At 38.2% G+C, this 19,654-nt stretch overlaps 1 protein-coding gene across 3 annotated transcripts in view; it reads left to right on the top strand.

Annotated features, from left to right (window-relative positions):
• The first annotated feature begins 25 nt into the window (after window positions 1-25).
• MED13L (mediator complex subunit 13L) overlaps window positions 26-19,654 on the top strand; it is a 309,612-nt gene continuing 289,983 nt past the window's right edge. For 2 of the 3 annotated variants that reach the window (XM_032285834.1, XM_032285836.1), the window contains exon 1: window positions 26-204. In XM_032285834.1, the coding sequence (XP_032141725.1) occupies window positions 133-204 (72 nt within the window). In that variant the 5' untranslated portion in view covers window positions 26-132. The remainder of the gene's footprint in view (window positions 205-19,654) is intronic. The other variant, XM_032285838.1, reaches the window with a different exon arrangement.

Below are 19,654 nucleotides of genomic sequence, written 5' to 3'. Positions count from 1 at the left end.
CCCCCGGCGGCGGCGGCGGCGGCGGCCCGGCCGCCCCGCGCTCCCCGGCTAGGCGCCGCCGCCCGGCCCGACCTCGCCTCGGACGCCTCGCTCCGACATGCCCCGCTCTGGCGGCCGGGCTCGCGGAGGATCATGACTGCGGCAGCGAACTGGGTGGCGAACGGGGCGAGCCTGGAGGATTGTCACTCCAACCTCTTTTCGCTGGTGAGTAGCCGGGCTGCGGGGAGGGGGCTGTGCCGGGGAGGGGGGGGTCCCCGACCTCCACCGCCGACCAACTTTCTCCTCCCGCCGCCGGGACTTCGCCCCTCCCTCGCGTCTCCCCGCCGTTCGCCTCTCGCCGATTCTCCCCCTTTTGGATCGTCTCTCCCTCGCCTTGGATCCCATCCAGTGTTTATTTGGCTCTTTAAAAATCATTTGTGAGCGCGGCGCTCGGCGTGGAATTTGCATGTGGAAGTCTCAGAGCTGCGGATTCTGGGTCGCACTTCGAACGCCCACCCTCTGTTGCAATCGCACTCCCCTTCTCCTCCCCTTTCCCCCTTTTTCCCCCCTAAATGTGGAAGGCTTTGCCTTGTGCTGCCCGCGCCTCCGATCGGCAACCTCTTCCCCCCTTGTCGGATCGGGCTGCCAGCCCGCCCGCCTGCCTTTTGAATTTTTTTAAATTCCATAATGACACCTGCAATTCCGCCCGAAAACAGTTGATTGAATGCGATTGTGTCAGGAAAGGACTCTTGCACCCGAAGCTCCCGCGATTGTAAACATCGACAGCCGCCTGCCTCTCGGGGCTTACTACGCTGGAGAGCCGTAAAGCCATTGCACCGAGCCGACGGAAGGTGGAGAAAGCTTTTTCTTCTTTCTCTCCTCCTGTGTTTTTTTAAAAACTGTTTTCTCTATCCTAACAACGAATCGACACACACACAAAAAAGCAACAAGCTGGGCGGTTTGATAACATCGCTTTTATCTGCCTTCGGCTCTCGCGCTCTCTCTCTGATAATTGACAACTTTTCCTTCGGATTTGAATCGCCTGCCTTAATCTTGAAGCAGTTAGGGTGTCAATTGTTCTCGTGGAAGCCTGGCACCCGCCGACGGCGTCTAGATTCATCGAAATTAAAAATGTATAGGGCCCCAGCAACTCTTTCCTGGCGGTGGCAGTGACATTTGGTGGTAAATGCCATCTTTGCTTTTTATTGGGTCGTATTACCTACCTCTGAAAACATTCACGTTGTTAAATCTGGCGTTTAGGCTAATAATTGCAGTGCGTGGTCTTTAAATATGTGCTTTGTGCATGAGTTACTGTATGTATAGCTATGTGCCCGGGAGAGTACGAATTTGTTTAAATATTGAGCAAAGATTTGTAAACAGATGTAAGGCAATTACGTTTCAAGCGTACAATATAATTGGAAAATTGGCTGAACGGTTTATTTAATTTAGCCTTAAAAACACCCAACTTATTTTAAGTTGTGTACCCTGGTTTTTTTTGGGGGGGAGGCGAGTCCCTTTTGGAGAGCATGCATTTTGGAAATTATTTTCGGTAACACGGGCTGTAGATAGAAGCATTATTTCCCTCTTAATCCTTGTTTACACTGGATAAATAATTTAGTGTTCAAATTGTAATTAGTTACATTTAATTATGGGTGGCATAGATGCTTTTTTTCTGTGATACTAATGGAGAGAAGCAAATTCTTGCCAACTTTTCAAACGTGTTATTTTATTAAATGTGTTACAGTATTTATGCAGATCAAAAAATCAACACGTGATTTTTACCTACAAAGACCCAGTGATATAGTAGTAGTGCTCCCGCTCTAGTAAGATCAGGTAAATTTTTTTAATGAAATATTTTAATCCAGATATTTAATCTCAAAATTTAATTATAAGTTGTAACTCTTTCTCTTAGTATTGTAATAGTTTTCCGTTGATCTTTTGGTATGTAGGAGTGAAACCTCTTTTGCCTCTTTTTCCCTCCTCTGTCTGTCATTTAGTATCAGTCAGGTTCAGGGACTTTCACAGATTGGCAAGCATACTGATCAAGGTGTATTTAAAATGGTTTTTGTGTGGTGACTGGTGACCACAGTGACACAGGTACCAAGTACAGAGATCTCCCAAATTATCACATATTATGCTGGCTGGTAATGGCTGTGTATATACAGATTCTGTAGACAAATGAAAGTATGTGTATGTATAGCCAGTCTTTAGGGTTTATCATTTGTTTTATCTTTTTTTTTTTTTTTAAGAAAAAGCTTAAGTAAGTAAGGATGATAACGGTACGGAGATAAAATGCTTGAGATTCTTTTGGAGAAGCACGTTTGTAGGAGAGGATTCTGTACTTTGATTTTGACTGACTAAAGGTTTTTGTTTCGGATATTTCTCCCAAAACCTCTTTAAAACAACGGATTGATTTTTGAATCTAATTTTTTTTAAGTTATTTTTTAAGTAGCAACTTTGAAATAGAGAACCATTGAAGTGCTTAGTTGATAGATATTTTTAAAGGAACGTGGAATGCCTTCATTCTCTTGTACATGAAGTGTGGATAAGGTGCTATTAAAGCAATCTGAATTAATTAAACTGCTGACTTGTACATTTTTCTGATTTCAAATTGAGATTTTTTTTCTCAAAAATGCTATACAGCAGCAGCAACCTGGAATATTAAAAATACATTGCCTAAACTACATTGTATAGAATAGTTACTTCTGAAGGAGATATAATCATTCCTTGTTCAAAAAAAGCATGTTTTTTATAAGAACACTATGTGTTTAATAATAGCATGCATTTTTTCTTTTGGCCTGTAGGTTTTATTTTTGAACAGAGGAAAGTATTTATAAAGAATTTAGCTAGATACTCATATTAGATTGAAATAAGAGATTAAAGTTCTGTACCATGGTAATACCCACCCAGTTTATATTACCTTGAGATGTTTATTATGACTTACCGAAGGTTGATTGTGCAGTCAATCAGACACCTTAAGATTTCTGCTAGTCTTTTACTTGTTTTCTAATTTTTTTACTGCATGGAATAATATTTCCTAAATTAATTTTTCAACATCCATTCCCTTTTCCTAATGTGTGAAAAACACCATTGTATGTATATGATATGGGTCATTGTATGTGTTTCTTATTCTTGCTGCTGTGAGATTTGTAGCTATGGTATTAAATGCATGCTTGGCTGTACCTTTCTGACTCAAAACTATTTTCTTATGCTGTCCATCATGTTTCCCGGTGACTTTTTATATATTCACTCAGTTAATCATCCAGTTAAAAGTGTGTTAAATCTGCCTTTTTGAAAAGTGTAACGGTACACTCTATGGTATGTGAACTCATTCTTGTGGGAAGACATAATTTCCAGATGTTACATATATATTTATTTTTCTCTATTGAGTTAGTATGGAGAAAGTGATTTTCTACCCTATAACTAGATTTAAGTACGTACTCTTTGATAGGAGGGAGTGATCTCTAATTCTCAGATATGTATGCTCCACTTTCATGTTTTATTGCTTAGAATCCTCCTGACTATGGATAACTGGGTGATAATCTCAAATTCTTATTGAATTGAGACATGCGTACACACATTAGTACATAATTCCTGTTGAAGACCATTAATTCTATATTTGAAGCTTTTAAGTTAATCTGTTGTTGACCTAATTTATTTTTGTCTTAAGGGGTTTGTTTTTTGCAGAAAGTGAAGATAGTTGTAAATGTAGAAACTTTGAAATCTGGTTTTTATTTTTTTGAGCTAGAACAAAATGGGGTGGGCTATCAAATAGAAATGAGGAAAAGGGACTTGATTTCTCTAATCTTCAAAGTGCCGAAATACTATACACAGGGTGTTTTTCCATCCCAATTTATTGTGATTTTATAATTTATGTTTAAAGCATCTTTTTTCCATGGTGTTCATTTTCATTTTCTTTCTTTTATTTTTTGAGACGGAGTTTTGCTCTTACTGTTTTGCTGTTATTGCTCAGGCTGGAATGCAGTGGTGTGCTCTTGGCTCACTGGTAACCTCTGTTTTGATGCACTTCTCCTGCTTCCGCCTCCTGAGTAGCTGGGATCACAGGTATACGCCACCAGGCCTGGCTAATTTTGTATTTTTAGTTGAGACATGGTTTCTCTATATTGGTCAGGCTGGTCTTGAACTCTTGACCTCAGGTGATCCACCTGCCTCGGCCTCCCAAAGTGCTGGGATTACAGAAGTGAGCCACCTCACCCGGCCCTCATTTTCTTTAATGAAAATATTTACAATCTGTTAATGTATGTTTTCTGTTTAGTATTTTGTTGTTAGTAGCACATGGTGTTACAGTATTTATATATTTTTAATAGCAATAATTGCCACCCATAATAGTTGCCGTATTAACCTCCAATTGCTAGTAAATATTTTTAAGTACATAATAGACAGCAGTTTAAGGCATAGTGTAGCAGTTTACTGGACCATTTTAAAGAGCCATTTGTATGTGTGATGAGTTCATAATTTTAAACAGACAATAATGTACCTTAGGCCTATATGCTACAAATATTTTGCTCTCCATGTTGCTTGAAGTACTCATTGGGAAGAAGGTTGGGCCTATTTTTTGTGAGAAGAATGGGCAAAGGTTTAGGATAGTATGTGTTTATTGAGTTTATACCAGGTGTTTATATAGCTTATCATTTTCTTTTTTTTTTCTTTCTTTCTTTTTTTTTTTTTTTTTTTTTTTTTGAGATGAGAGTCCCACTCTGTTGCCCAGGCTGGAGTGCAGTGGTGCAGTCTCAGCTCACCGTAACCTCCCACCCCCTTGTTCAAGTGATTCTCTTGCTTCAGACTCCCGAGCAGCTGGTATTACAGGCGCCTGCCACCATGCCCTGCTAATTTTTTAGTATTTTTAGTAGGGACGGGATTTCACCATGCTGGTCTCGAACTCCTGACCTCAGGTGATCCGCTGGCCTTGGCCTACCAAAGTGCTGGAATTACAGACCTGAGCCACCGTGCCCTGGCCTAGCTTATCATTTTCTTTGGAATGTTTTGGTTATTCATGAATGTGTTAGGTATTTGTTTGGTGAAAAACCTACCTCTTAAGGCATTCCTTTAAATAATGTTAAGGTTTGATAGTGTATTATATTAATTTGCTATGGAGAAATTGATCTTTTTTGTTCACTGGCTACTTTAGCCTGGTTTTTAGTTGTATTCTTCAAACACTTTCAGAGATCTCTTCCACTCTTGAGTTTAATAAATAAGACGCTCACTCACCAGTTTGTACTATGTGCTATAAATTGTGATAACTAGTCTAAGTTTGTTCTGTAATTATATTTGCCTAATAACTTAAAATTGAGATGAAACCCTCATCTCGGTGTAAATATGTAAATAGTAAAGAGAAACTGTTACACAAAGACAACAGAAAAACTGTTCACTTATGAAGTTAATTTAACTGCCTCTCAAAAGTTCAAATCAAAGACCACATATTTTTTGAAATCTTTGACTTATTTTTAATTGAAGAAAATAATAATAGTAATGTTCCCCTCCATTAAGCTCATAGTAGGAGTACTGATTTGTGTGTGTGTGTGTGTTTTTTTTTTTTTGAAAGTGAGTGATACATTTATTTCACAGGAGCTACCAGTGAGCAAGAATAGACAAATCTTATGAGTATTACTAATATGGTTGAATATTAGGTATTACTGTTACTATTGAAGTGTGCATTGCACTGGTAGAAATGAAGAAAAAGATTTGTGCATCATTGTTGTTAGTGTCATTTATTTCAGATGTATGGTGTGCAAATCTGTTTTACAAACTGTGTTGTGCGATGTTGGCCACGAGAATTTTTGCTTTGTCGTAACATTTCTATTTTAAATTACATTTAATGCATTTTAAAGTGAGGTAGTTAGGTAGCCTAAAAAAGTGTCTGTGGAGTATAGTAGCGTGCACACACACACACACACACACACTCTCTCTCTCTCTCTCTGTCTCTCTCACAGTTTGTTTCATAGGACTAGCTTAGAGTTTCAGAATTAGCGAATCAGTATTTGTATGTGTTCTTGGAATTTAGAACTTTTTCCTCCCACTTGAGTCATTTAACTTCTTTCTGATCTTGTTCAGATAGTTTTCTTATTTCTTCCTTTCCCTTTTTTTTTTTTTTTTTTTTTTTTTTGAGACTGAGTCTTGCTTTGTGGCCAGGCTGGAGTGCGGTGGCACCATATCCGCTCACTGCAACCTCTGCCTCCTAGGTTGAAGCGATTCTCTTGCCTCAGCCCCCTGAGTAGCTGGGCCTACAGGGTGTGCACCACCACGCTCAGCTAATTTTTGTACTTTTTAGTAGAGATGGGGTTTCATCATGTTGGCCAGGATGATCTTGAATCCTGACCTAGTGATCTGCCCGCCTTGGCCTCCCAAAGTGCTGGGATTAAAGGAGTGAGCCACTGTGCCTGGCTGATAATTTTCTTTTATAGTATATACTTTCATTGTTTATTTGAAAGACTTAAGGGTGTTAGCTTTGTTCTGCTGGGGTAATTCACTCCATTACATAGGGGAGATGATATTTCGTTAATCTTAGTAAATATTAACATAAATGAGGAATTCTAAATTCAGACTCATTTGCATGAATGGAATATGTATGCATGCCCAATTTCTGTTTAGTATGAAGTCACTTATGTACATCACTGTTTTCTGTCTTTGCTTTAGTTGTTAGAAAAACAGTTTTAAATTCTGTTAAAATGTTGTGATTGGTGTTTATTTCAGAGACAATTCCTTTACTCCATTGCATTGTTACTGAACTTTAAGATTATCTGGCCAGAGCGGTGGCTGAAGCCTGTAATACCAGCACTTGGGAGGCGAGGCGGGTGGATCACGAGGTCAGGAGATTGAGACCATCCTGGCCAACATGGTGAAAGCCTGTCTCTACTAAAAATACAGAAAATTAGCTGGGCGTGGTAGCAGGCGCCTATAGTAACACTCCATCTCAAAAAAAAAAAAAAAAAAGATTTTCTGTAGTATAGAATAGATTTTATTCTCACAAATTGGCTGTCATAATCCTCCTTTAGGAACTGTTTTTCCTGCTATAAGCATTTTTTTTTTTTTTTTTTTTTTTTTTTTTGAGATGGAGTTTCTCTCTTGTTGCCCAGACTGGAGTGCAATGGCGTGTTTTCGGCTTATTGCAACCTCCTCCTGGGTTCATGTGATTCTCCTGTCTCAGCCTGCCAAGTAGCTGGGATTACAGGTACCTGCCACCATGCCTGGCCAATTTCTATGTTTTTAATAGAGATGGGGTTTTACCATGTTGTCCAGACTGGTCTCGAACTCCTGACCTCAGGTGATCCACCCGCCTCGGCCTGCCAAAGTGCTGGGATTACAGGTGTGAGTGACCACACCCGGCCTTCATTAGCGTGCTTTAGATATCTTGGAGTAGAGTTGTCTTCCTTCTTTAAGTTAATAAGGTGGATTCTAGTCTGAAAAAAAGAAGAAAAATGCCTTTTTTCATTGACCTCTTTCTAGATGGCAGGAGAGTCAGTTGTGTCTAAGGGAAAATGTTATTTCATTGGCATTTCCATACTCTGGTTTACTATATATATTTCTGAATTCTAGATGAATTGTGGTAGAATCTTATTAAAACTGTATTTCTACTGTTTTGAAATAGCACAGCTATTGGCTGACAGCTTTCTACATTTTGAACTATTTTTCAATATAGTAAAATTCCATTACTGTTTTTATGTTCTCTTTTGTTTTTGAGACAGTCTCCCTCTTGTCAATCAGGCTGGAATACAGTAGGGTCAAGCGGTCCCCCCACCTCAGCCTCCCAAAATGTTGGGATTATAGGCATGAGCCACAGGATCCTCCTGAGTTGATTGCATCACAATTTCATTTGTGTCCTTTTTTTTTCTTTTTTGCCTAGTTTACATTTGTAGCTTTAACTTTAAAAGTAGATGAGTGGGGGGTGGGGAGGAGAGAGAGAATCAGGAAGAAGAGTTAATTTATGGTGGGCCTAATACTTAGGTGATGGCCAGGCAGGGTGGCTAATGCCTGTAATCCCAGCACTTCGGGAGGCTGAGGTGGGCATATCACCTGAGGTCCGGAGTTCGAGACCAGCCTGAACAACACGGAGAAACCCCGTCTCTACTAAAAATACAAAAATTAGCAGGGTGTGGTGGCATATGCTTGTAATCCCAGCTACTCCGGAAGCTGAGGCAGGAGAATTGGTTGAACCAGGGATTCAGAGGTTGCGGTGAGCCAAGATCGCGCCACTGCACTCCAGCCTGGTAACAGGGCGAGACTCTGTCTCAAAACAAAACAAAACAAAAAACCTTTTAAGTCTTCATTAGATCTTTTTACTGTAATAAGTCTTAATTTGTATTAGTCACTGAGCTGAATATATTTAAGACATTTCATATTAAAACAAATTTGAGTAACAGACTTGCTTCAAATAAAATATGCAATTAACTAAACAAATTTTATGATATTGAGTAGAAATTTAAAAAATTGGTGATCTAAAAGGATATTAAACTTAATAAAAATTATTGTGATTTTTTTTTCCCTGCCTTGAAGAACATTGACCAATTTATGAAGAAGGTGGTTTTTCTTTTTTTTTGCTGAGGAGAGGGGAGATAGGGTCTCACTGTGTTGCTCAGGTTGGTTTCAAACTCCTGGCCTCAAATGATCCTCCCTCCTTGGCCTCTCAAAGTACTGGGATTACAGATGTGAGTATGAGGAAACATTTTTGAGTATCATATATGCAGTTCCAGATTATTTTATTAAATAAGGAAGATTAAATCTATCTGAACTTCATATGAGAGCTGATAAACAAGGTATTCAAAAGAGTATAATTGGTTTGACAAAACATTTTATGTTGACAATTTTAACTATTGAATTTTCAATGTCCTAAAGAGAAATAAGGAAAAACATGCATATATCTAACTCCGGAACATTTGGAACTGGGTCCTAGTATTTGTGCCTAGTATATAAGCCTGGCACAATCCTAATTATGAAGAAGTTCAAATGTTACCTTCTCTGACTCACACAGGCAGAACTAGTTACCCTGGGTCCTGATGCGTACCTCCCTCTGTGTTCCTCTGATAAGCAGATGAGCTTCTGCCGGACAGTGACCCTGTCAAAATCATCTTTGCTAGGTGCTCATTAACTATACGTTAAGTGAATGAATTGCTGGACAACTATTCTCCATTCCTCAAGGGAGCTCAAGGGAGCTCTCGTTGACCATTTTGGTCCTGATCACAAGTATGCTGTTTTTATTTCAGCTCCTTTTGATGATTAACTCTGTGTTCTGAATATATCTTATCTAGACTGTATGTACTGTGGTTTGGTAATATTTTAGACGATGTCTAGAAATTCATTATTAAAGGCAATTCCAACTGCTCATGAGACATGATCTTACTCAAAGGAATAGGAATTTATTTAGTATTTAGATTTTCTGTAGCATAGTAGGCAACCTATAGATTTTTGAGCCTTCTGGGGATTTTGTTTGGGGGCTTGATCCAGAATTCCTTTACTTTCATTCTTTAAGCTGTTTAGGAGGGCTTCAAAAGATGATTTTCTATGAGTCCAGTAAAGTGGGAAATGAACTGGTAATAGGGAAATGTGAGTTGTATTCTGTATTTTTACGAGTGACTCACCACATCTGCTTGGTCACATAATAGTTCCGTGCCTCAGTTTCTCCTGTAAACTTGGTGGAAATTTGGAGGGCAGGAGATGTGAAAAAGCATTTTGAGTGCCTTTTAAGCAAAGTGCTTTGGATGACTAAATAATGTTCTTTAATGGAAAGAGGCCTTTAGTAAATTACATCTAAAGTTATAGAGTAGCCCAAGACAGTTAACCAGTAAGTCGGAATGGTAAAATGACTCGTTTTTAAGTATAGCATTTATGTTGCGTTTGTATTTTTTTCTGGGGAGGAGAGGATTAAATTGTTCTTGTGTCTTTCCTCATAGATAAGCCAAGATTGAGAGGAAAAACTTGAAATTCATCTTTAGATGTTAACAGCTTTTCATTACAACTGTATATGATTCACAGTTGCATGGTGTGCCTTTCATGCCCTGGGTGATTTTGCTGTACCAGCTCTGAGCTATAGCTGGCTGAGATTGGGAATTGAACTGTGGCTCTCATTTGGTAGTTTAAGCTATTAATTCCTTGGCAGCTCCGGAGTGCTCTTTGAACTTTAAATAGCAGTTCTATTAACATTTTGAGATTTGTCTCAGGGAATGTCAGAAATAGTACGTAATAAATATATTTTTCTTCTTAAAGACTAAATCATGTTTTAGTTTGACATGCATGTCACAACCCTTACTGTGTTTTGAACAGAGAGAACTCAGCTACTGGCTAATTTCTATTTTCTGTTTAATAATGTGGCAGTATCTAAAAATATTGTTTAGCCTTGTTGAAGGAAGGAAAGCCCTCCCACAAATCTGGAGCATTTGTGTTAGTCATGTTGGATATGAATAGTGTCTTAAGTTGTATCTAGAGGTTTAGAATTTTATATGTAGGTGGTCTCCTGTGTTCTAAAATATTAGAAAAAGTTAATTTGTAAGTTTGTTTTCACAAAAAATCCTCCCTTCTGTTGCTACCAATGATGGTTAGCCTATTTACCTTGTATTGTACTTAATTAGGTGTGTTATAAAACTCAAATGCTATTTATGGCAGCATTTTTATGGGAATGAACTTAAACTTAGTGTTCTTGTGTAGAATATCAGGAGCACCTTTTCTCTGACTTAAGTCCTGACAGAGCAGACACTTCTCTGCTGCAGGCAGTGGGAGCTGAAGCCCCTCTTCTAGGCCAAGGCGAGGATTGCTATGTGAGAGAGGCTTGGAGAGTGTGGAGAGGTTAGGGTGGCTGCCTGTGGGAAGAGCAGCAGTTTTGAAGGCAGGTTTTCCTTTCCCTGCTTGCAGGGACCCCACTGCTGCTTTCTCTTTGCTAATACCATTTTATTAAATAATAATCATACTAATAATATCATTTTATCAAAATGTTGAGGATTAGTGGCAGGTTCTGTGATGTCATCAGGAAAAGATTTTGTATTTCTTTTCCTTTTAGCACTTCCCTTCTCTTTCCTCTCCTCCTTCACTCAGCGCTGGAGACAGGCGTTCTGCCGGCTGTTATGTTTGCTAAATGAGGAGTTCTGAGATCCAATGAGATGAAAAGGGAATTCGGGCTGAGATTGGATGGGGTAGCCAGTAAACAAATACTTATTTTCTATGTTAATGTTTTGTGTGCTATATTTGAGAAATTTGAGACATGTATTTTGGAATAATGTACATCAGAAATTATTAAAATCTAGCTTTTAACAAATGGGCTAAGCGTCTAATACATGGAAAAAAGATCTGCATGTACTCTTTAATTTCTGCAGAGGGAGAGTAACATGGACCACATAATATCTGATAATACCTTGTAGCTAGAGAAACCCAAAAGGGGAGTTTTAAAACTGGATGTTGACGGAATGGATGGATGTGGCTTGCTAGAGAAGAAGGGAGACGGCATTCTTTGGAAGCTTAATTGACAATTCTTAGTCTTTATTCTTGAGGATCTTTATTGAGGTGGTATATAGGAGAACACTTCTAGTTTATAGTCCTAGTTCTTGGCTTCCTCTTTAAAAATAGTACAAAGACTTACTGAAATTGTATTTTTATTAGGTGGAAAATTTGAAGTGTGGGCAGGCCAATTTAGATTAAGAAATGATGTTAAAATAATTTTCAGTTTTTTAAAATAATTCAGTTCTGAACTTAAAAAAGTGCTATATTACGCAAAATGCTAATGACTAAAGTGACAAATATTTCAGAAACTGGACAGACGTGAATCTTAAATGAGCAGATGGGATATGAAACTAAAACGGGAGATAATCCAAGATGATATAGAAACTATTATGAGAAGTGAATTGAGGAAAAACAAGTGTGTTAAATGGTATTATATTTAATAATGTGTTTAAAAGCCTTTCTAGGACTGCTCTCTTACACAGACAAATTATAATTGTTTAACTGTGTAACCCTTCATAGTTTAAATTCTGTGCTTTGAAAACAAATTAGATTTTGGTTCAGGATTGTTTCACACGAAGCCTAGACTTTTAAGTTGTTAAGGTATAGGTTATATGTGCTTTTAATAGACAATACAATTTGTTTTCTCTGACATAAAAGTAAAGAAATGAAATAATCATGATTTTCAAAGACAGTTGTGGTGAACCTTGAAGGGGAGAGGTGTAAGGAGTGAAAGAGGGAGAGGTTTGCTATGTGGGCATCTTGGTAGTTCAAATAATTACATCTGACTGTTGAGGGTAGAATCTCGGATAAGTGGGTTGAGGAATGAATGACTAGCAAGATAGGCCAGTAAAGATACTTTTCAGTTCTATCTATCTTCTGTCTATCTCTCTGTCTGTGTCTAATCTATCTAGAGATGGGGGTTGAATGGGCAGTGGGGTCTTGCTGTGTTGCTGAGGCTGGAGTTGAACTTCGGACTCGAGTAATCCTCTTGCAGCCTCTGGAGTAGGTGTGCACCATTGTGTGCAGCTTACTTTTAAGTTTGATTCAGAAAGGTGATTGTGAAGCAAGCAGGAATGGGGGAATAAAGGGGAGGGTAAGAGCCTGAAAAGTAGATTTGTGTTTGTAGACTTTGGAGCAACAGTAGTGGAAAGACAGAAGGAAAGATGGCAGATAACAAGAAAAGTTGATAAACCAAGCCTGGCTGGAGGACGGTTATCAAAAACCCAGCTGATCATGTTAGTACTAGAAAAGATTAAGACACCTCTTAGAAATACAAGATGTGATGATCTAAGAAAGGAGTTAAGTGTGAAGGAAGTGGGAAACAATCTCAGTCTTGTAATTTGAGTGCTTTTTGAGTTCAAGGATTAAAAGTAGTGAGCTTGAGCCTGAATAAACAAAATCAATTTTTAAAAATTTTAGCTAGAAATTTTCCATTTTGTTAGTTGATTGAAGCAGTCACTTTATTTTTAGCAACCTTTCTTTAAAGGTTGTTTTAAAGAGTTTTACAACTTCACAAGTATAAAACTGATTTTAAACTAGACATATCAGAACTGACACGTATCTGCTGAAATGAGAATTATTGTTCAAAGTAAGCCCCCTTGAAATGGATCAAATAATGTTGCCATTGTTTATAATATTTTTTGGTCCTTTTTCTTTGGAATTGGTTTTAGAGAAAATCTTTTTTCAAAGTTTGCCTCTTTACTCAGAGTCAGTGTCTTCTCTCTTTGCAATTTATTATTTTAGTTCTGCTTTTTGCTCTGAACTGCTGTCTGAGAGTTAACACTTTAATACCCTTCTGATGGGGAGCCTGCTGATGATGAGTAAAAGCCCAGGGAAGAGCTCCATTTTGGGTATATTGGCATACATATGTTGTGGATGTATGCCAGGAATTCTAGCCTTGCTTAAACCTCTGCCTTCTCAGGTTCTGAGTCTAGTGGTTGAGTGTACTTTTTTTTTTCATACACCTTCAGTGGAGGTGAGTTTAGCAATCCATTGATTGGCAAGACAGGCTATTGGGACCAATTAAGTGGTGGTGGCATTTTTGCTTTCTGAGGATCAGGGGAAATTATCCTAGGTAGAGTAGAATTTGTGTCTATTCTCTGTTGTGTCTTCTCTCTGTCTAGCAAGAGTAGGATATCAAATTGAGGCTCATTTTAGAGCCTTGGGATAAATAAATACATGTATCCTGTTGATAATCTCTTAAAGTTTAAACTGAAGTTTGGTTGTTATCCAGCTTCTTACCTTTGACCACTTGATGATGCTTTATTCATTGGGGACTGCCTAGTAAGCTAGCTAGTGGCTAGCCCACACATGTTCTTTCAGTAATTTCTTCCACAGTTGGAGATTAGCACAGAAGAATTTAGAATTATACTTTATGGTAGTCTGCCTGAATAGTTAGTGGGAGAGGAGGTGCAGAGGACCCTTTACCTGTAGTAGGGATACCTCTACTAGTTGTTTAGATTACAAGTTGCAGTGGCAAGTGTTATTTTCTGTTTTTCAATTTAGAAATATATTGAGATTTTTAGACATTTTCTTAGTCAGTTTTACTTTCTTTGGTCTTCAGATTACATAGACAGTTTAATTTTAATTCTTTTAGTTTTGTTTACATAGTAAAAGAGAATGGAAATCCTGTCAAAGTGTTGTGATGTAATCCTAGAGCTATAGATATTTTAGGAAAATTTAGCTACATAATAGTTATTCTAAACAAATAAGAAAAGGTACTTTAAAAATTTTCAGATTTATGTGACACCTGAGCCATTTAGCATTTAGAATTTATATCAGAGCATGAATCTTCATCTTAGCAACTAAAGAGCACAAATATTTGCCTCCTGAGATACAAGTTCTTAACTAACATTTAAGTTACTAAAAACACAGTTTTCAAAGTATGTCACTTTACCTACAAAGTGTAATCATCTGCACAGATTGAATCAGGTTTCATGATCCCAAATAGACTACATTCATTAGTTGTCTATAAATTACTTGAGAGAGATATGTGTATGAAAATGATATTTTGTTGCTATTTGGTGATAAGGTTGTGAAACTGAGCTTTGCAACCCAGACAGATGGTGCTGTTCTTGAATCTGCAAGATCTTATAACATTTAATTAAACAGTGGAATGATTCTCATGAGAACCCATAGTTTGGTATATATAAACTAATAAACTGGCTTTAGTAAATTGTATACATTTGATGTGAAGTAGAAGAATTACCTATTCTTAGGAAACTTTTCTAATGAATGTTAAGATGAATAGCTTGTGTTAGTGGTTTATATGGTAAACTCAAGGAATATTCCAGATGGAAAAACAAGTGGGACTCACTAAGGTAGGCGTTTATCTTCTAAAGTAACTTTGATTTTGTTGCCAAACTTTCTCATATGGTAGGTGTGATATGCTGTTAAGAACCCACAGAGCTGACTTTAACAATTTCCAGAAAGCTGCGAGAAATTTAGTTATATATGTTAGCACCCAGTTTAGAAAATATCTATTGATTTAGATTCCTTTTAATCTACCTTTTATTTTGATTTTGGAATTGAAAATAGAAATATGTTAAACAACCTGGTCTAATTTTAATATGTTATATGGACATAACTCTAGCCATTTTGTAGAAGCTTGAGTTTGGTGATAATATTGTATGATGGAGATGAATAAATTTTTTAGTTATATAAATAATTATGTAAATAATACAATAATAGATCATATAACATTTGTAGACATCATTGTAAATATTCTCTTTTATTTAATTTGAGATGGAGTCTTGCTCTGTCGCCCAGGCTGGAGTCCAATAGCATGATCTCCACTCACCACAACCACTGCCTCCTGCTCTTCTGCCTCAGCCTCCAGAGTAGCTGGGATGACAGGCGTGTGCCACCACGCCTGGCTAATTTTTTTGTATTTTTAGTGGAGTTGGGGTTTCACCGTGTTGGCCAGGCTTCTCTCGAATTACTGACAACTGACCTTGTGATCCACCCGGCTAGACTTCTCAGGGGGCTGGGATTACAGGTGCGAGCCACTGCACCTGGCCTTAATACCTGTTTTTTAATAGATAGGAGATAATGTGATGATTGATGTTGGATTGAAGGATATGAAAGAGTTGGGAGTTAATTCTGTATGCACAGAGAAATGCCTGAAGTGTGTTAAAGAGGATAATGGTATGATCCAGATTTATGTTTTAGAGAGAAAAACCCATGTGGGCCCTGTGGAGTATGGATTGTCATAGGGGAAAAACCAAAGGCAGGAAGAAAGCTCTTAGAACAGTCTAGGTGTGAGAAATAATGCAGGGCCAGTAGGGATGAAGAGAAGGAAATGAATCGAAGTAGTACTTTGGAGGTAGAGTTGACAGGCCTTGGTGATCAATTATAAATATGCCATAGAACAGGAATCAAATGATAAACAGATGTTCTTGATTTTATGGCATTTGCATTCTTGCGTGTGCAAAACTGGGAAGAACAGTTGGCAGCATGTATGAGCTGAAGTTGTTAAGCAGGAGACTTATGCTTTGATCACAAGTGTGTATATAGGAAAGTATTCACTGAGCCTGGGTTTTTGCTGTTAAACTCTATAGAAATCAAAATTTTAAAGCAGGGATTAGTGAAAAGAAAGTGAAAACAAACATTAGCATTTATAATCTTCCTCTTTCCAGAAAGTTTTTCTTTTCTGGTTTTTTTTTTTTTTTGAGACGAAGTCTCTGTTGCCCAGGCTGGAGTGCAGTGTCACAATCTCGGCTCACTGCAGCCTCCACCTCCTGGGTTCAAGCTCTACTCCTGCCTCAGCCTCCCGAGTAGCTGGCACTACAGGCACCCACCACCATGCCTGGCTAATTTTTGTATTTTTGTAGAGACATGGGGTTTCACTGTGTTTCCCACGCTGGTCTTGAACCTCTGACCTCAAGTTATCTGCCCACCTTGGCCTCCCAGAGTGCTGGGATTACAGGTGTGAGCCACCATGCCAGGCCTTCGGAAAAGATTTGAGTCAGTAAGAGTAAGTTTTATAAGGGAAGGGAAGGGCAGAGAAAAAAGATGGGGAAGAAGAGAGAAAGAAGGCAAGTCTGGTAAGGTGGGTAGAATGGGACCTTTGGCAGGTCGTGGGTGGAGATGGTGGTGATTGGAGGTGTGAATCAGACTGTTTTGGCAGGGAAGATGCATGAAATTTTGGTTATCAGAAATAGGCATGGAAAAGTCCTAATAGGAAGAAAGAAAAGGTGGGCAGGGGAAGGGTAGCCTAACAGCAGTTGGCTCTGTATCAGCCTTTGTTACCTACAGCCTCTATTTTTAATAGTGGTAAGCTCAGAAAGCATTTTCCCTCTGCACATCTGCTTTGGGATATTCTTTTTTATTTTTTTACATGAAGGTTTTGATTATATTTCAAATCAGTGATATTTTTAGTAAGAGGATGAAATAGACATTCTCCTGTTTTCCTTCATGCCTTAGTGGAAATGGCCAGATTTGGGGAACCAGTGGATAGAATAGAGGGGCCATTTATAGAAACCACAAACCAGTATTTATTATTGGTACCTATTCCTTATTTTGATTTTGGTTTTTTTTGAAATTTTTGTTCCTATCATTTTAGTCTTTGTTTCCTTGGCACTTAGTTTTCTGAGTGTACAATTTTTTTTGTTATTGAGAGTGTAATTTTTATGCCATGATGTATTTTTGCCCCACATGTTGGAGAAGTTTTTCCTTCCTCGTTCCCCGCCTCTCTCCCTACTCCCTTTTCCTTTTCTCAGCACATTCCTGGCAGCCTGTGTTGAGGAGTGCAGCCTCGACCGTTGCACTTTCATGTGCATTATCAATGCTCAGTTAAGAGCTAAAATGGACATATGCGCTTCAGAACCTTTTGATGTAATCTCCTTGGTGTGGTGGGGACCCTTTCCAGTTGTTCTGAGTGCACATATTGGCACGGCGTGTAGTATACATTGTAGATTGGCTGTAAATTAATTCAGTCTTCCATGTGGGGAGGTTTTTCACTTGGCTACCCTGAAGGTAAAGAGTTGGCTTTCCTGCAGTTGTCATTTTTCTTTAATTTCTTTCCAAGTGAGGTAGTACTAATGAAATACAAAATATTTCCAAGAAATACAACTTCCAAGAAATGAAAACTGTAAAAAAATTTACCCATGTTCCAGCTGCTCCATTAGATCAGATTTACCCCAGTTCTTCTTCTGTTCTTGTTAATGTGCGCATTTTTGTACATAGATGTAATCACAGTGTAAATAGAATTCTTTACTCAGCTGTACTCACTGACATATTTCCCATGTGATTACAATTTTCATAATTACAATTTTAGTGGAAAAGTAATTTCTTTTAAAAATTTTAATATAATTTTACATAATTAGTGTCAGATTCAAACAATATGGAAATGTCTAACATAAAACATGAAGGATCCCTCCCCTCACCTTCAGGAAGGTAACTTCCAGAGGTTTAATTTGTATCATTCCAGGTTTTTCTTTCTTGCTTTTGCATGTTTCAAAACTGTTTTATTAGATATTGAATAGATGAAAAGAGCATATGTAAATCACATGAAAGGTAGAATTGTGAGATAGTGAACACTCATGTACCTATGTATACCCAGTTTAAGAAAAAGAACATTTCACCATTTATGGAGTCCTTCCTGTGCTCTTCCTCTCCCATTCTCTGTTCTCTTCCTTTGGAAGTAACTCTTACTTGAATTTCATGTGTATTATTCTTTAATTTTTGAAGTTTCAATAACGTATTATATGTATAGTTTTCTGTTTTTGGACTTTTAATAAATTGAATCATACATTCTTTCGCAACCTGCCTTTAGTATTGTTTTCCAACAATTCTACACTTGTGGTTCTCTTATATCAGTTTATTAAAAATTACAGATGAGAAATAATTCTTCACCTTTTCCTGCAACATGCTTTTTCTGTTTAACATTGTCTTAAAATATTTTCATGTCAGTAAATTCAGATATAGTTTACTCATTTTTGTATTTTTGAAGAGTTGTATCCTGTTTTATAAGATGGATGTACTATTGTTTGTTTAACCATCAACTGAGAAATACTAAGATTCTTTCAATTGTTTTGCTGTGTAGTACAGTTATGTATTAAAATTGGAAAGGTATAGCCATAAACAGTTTAAAAAGATGTTTCAGTTTACATTTCTGTGGGCAGTATATAATGCCCGCTTTTCTGTTGCTGCCTGTAATGGAACTTACTCATTGTAACTTTTGCCTGAAACTCTCAGTATTTGAATTTTCAATTTTTGGATTTCTAGTGAGATTATGAGCATCTTTTCATATATATGGGTATCCAGATTTCTTCTGTGAGTTTATTTTTCAAGTGTTTAATCTCTAAAAAGCCTTTTGTTTTCTTTTACTTTTTTTTTGTTTTTTTCTGAGACAGAGTCTCACTTTGTCACCCAGGCTGGAGTGCAGTGACATGATCTTGCTCACTGCAACCTCCGCCTCCTGAGTTCCAGTGTTTCTCCCACCTCAGTCTCCTGAGTAGCTGGGACTACATACACGTGCCACCACGCCAGTCTAATTTTTGTACTTTTAGTAGAGATAGGGTTTCACCATGTTGGCCAGGCTGGTCTCTTAACTCCTGACCTCAGGTGATGCGCTTGCATTGGCCTCCCAAAGTGCTGGGATTACAGGTGTGAGCTAATTATGCCTGGCTGTTCTTTTTCTTTTTATAATAAAACTTCCCACTGGGCGCGATGGCTGACCCCTGTAATCCCAGCACTTTGGAAGGTCCAGGCGGGTGGATCACCTAAGGTCAGGAGTTTGAGACCAGCCTGGCCAACATGGTGAAACCCCATCTCTACTAAAGATAAAACAGTTAGCTGGGGGCGGTGGCACATGCCTGTAATCCCAGCTACTTGGGAGGCTGAGGCAGGAGAATCACGTGAACCCAGGAGGCGGAGGTTGAGGTGAGCTGAGATTGTACCTTTGCACTCCAGCCTGGGCAACAAGAGTGAGACTCCGTCTCAGGAAAATAAAAAAAATTCCAACCACTCACTAAAAGGAATCTGTGTTTCAAGTCAGACGTTTACATGTTCTCATCTCAGAGCTTTTGCTGTTTGTAAAGAGTGCTTACTGCAGGCCTGCCACTGCTTAACTACTGGCTACATGAATTTCCTCATGCTCACAAGGTCCTTTTGAGGTAGATTCTACTATTCTCATTTTTCAGATAAGAAAACAGAAGCAAGAAATTTAAGTAGCTTGTCCAAGGTCACACAGGAGCTGAATCTCTTGATTCAGAGCCTGAACTTTTAACCA

This window comes from Sapajus apella, unplaced genomic scaffold (genome assembly GCF_009761245.1).
Source record: "Sapajus apella isolate SASKATOON/1434 unplaced genomic scaffold, GSC_monkey_1.0 scaffold2, whole genome shotgun sequence".
Lineage (NCBI taxonomy): Eukaryota > Metazoa > Chordata > Mammalia > Primates > Cebidae > Sapajus > Sapajus apella.
Note: the sequence above shows the minus strand (reverse complement) of the source record. Positions and strands in the feature narration are given on the sequence as shown.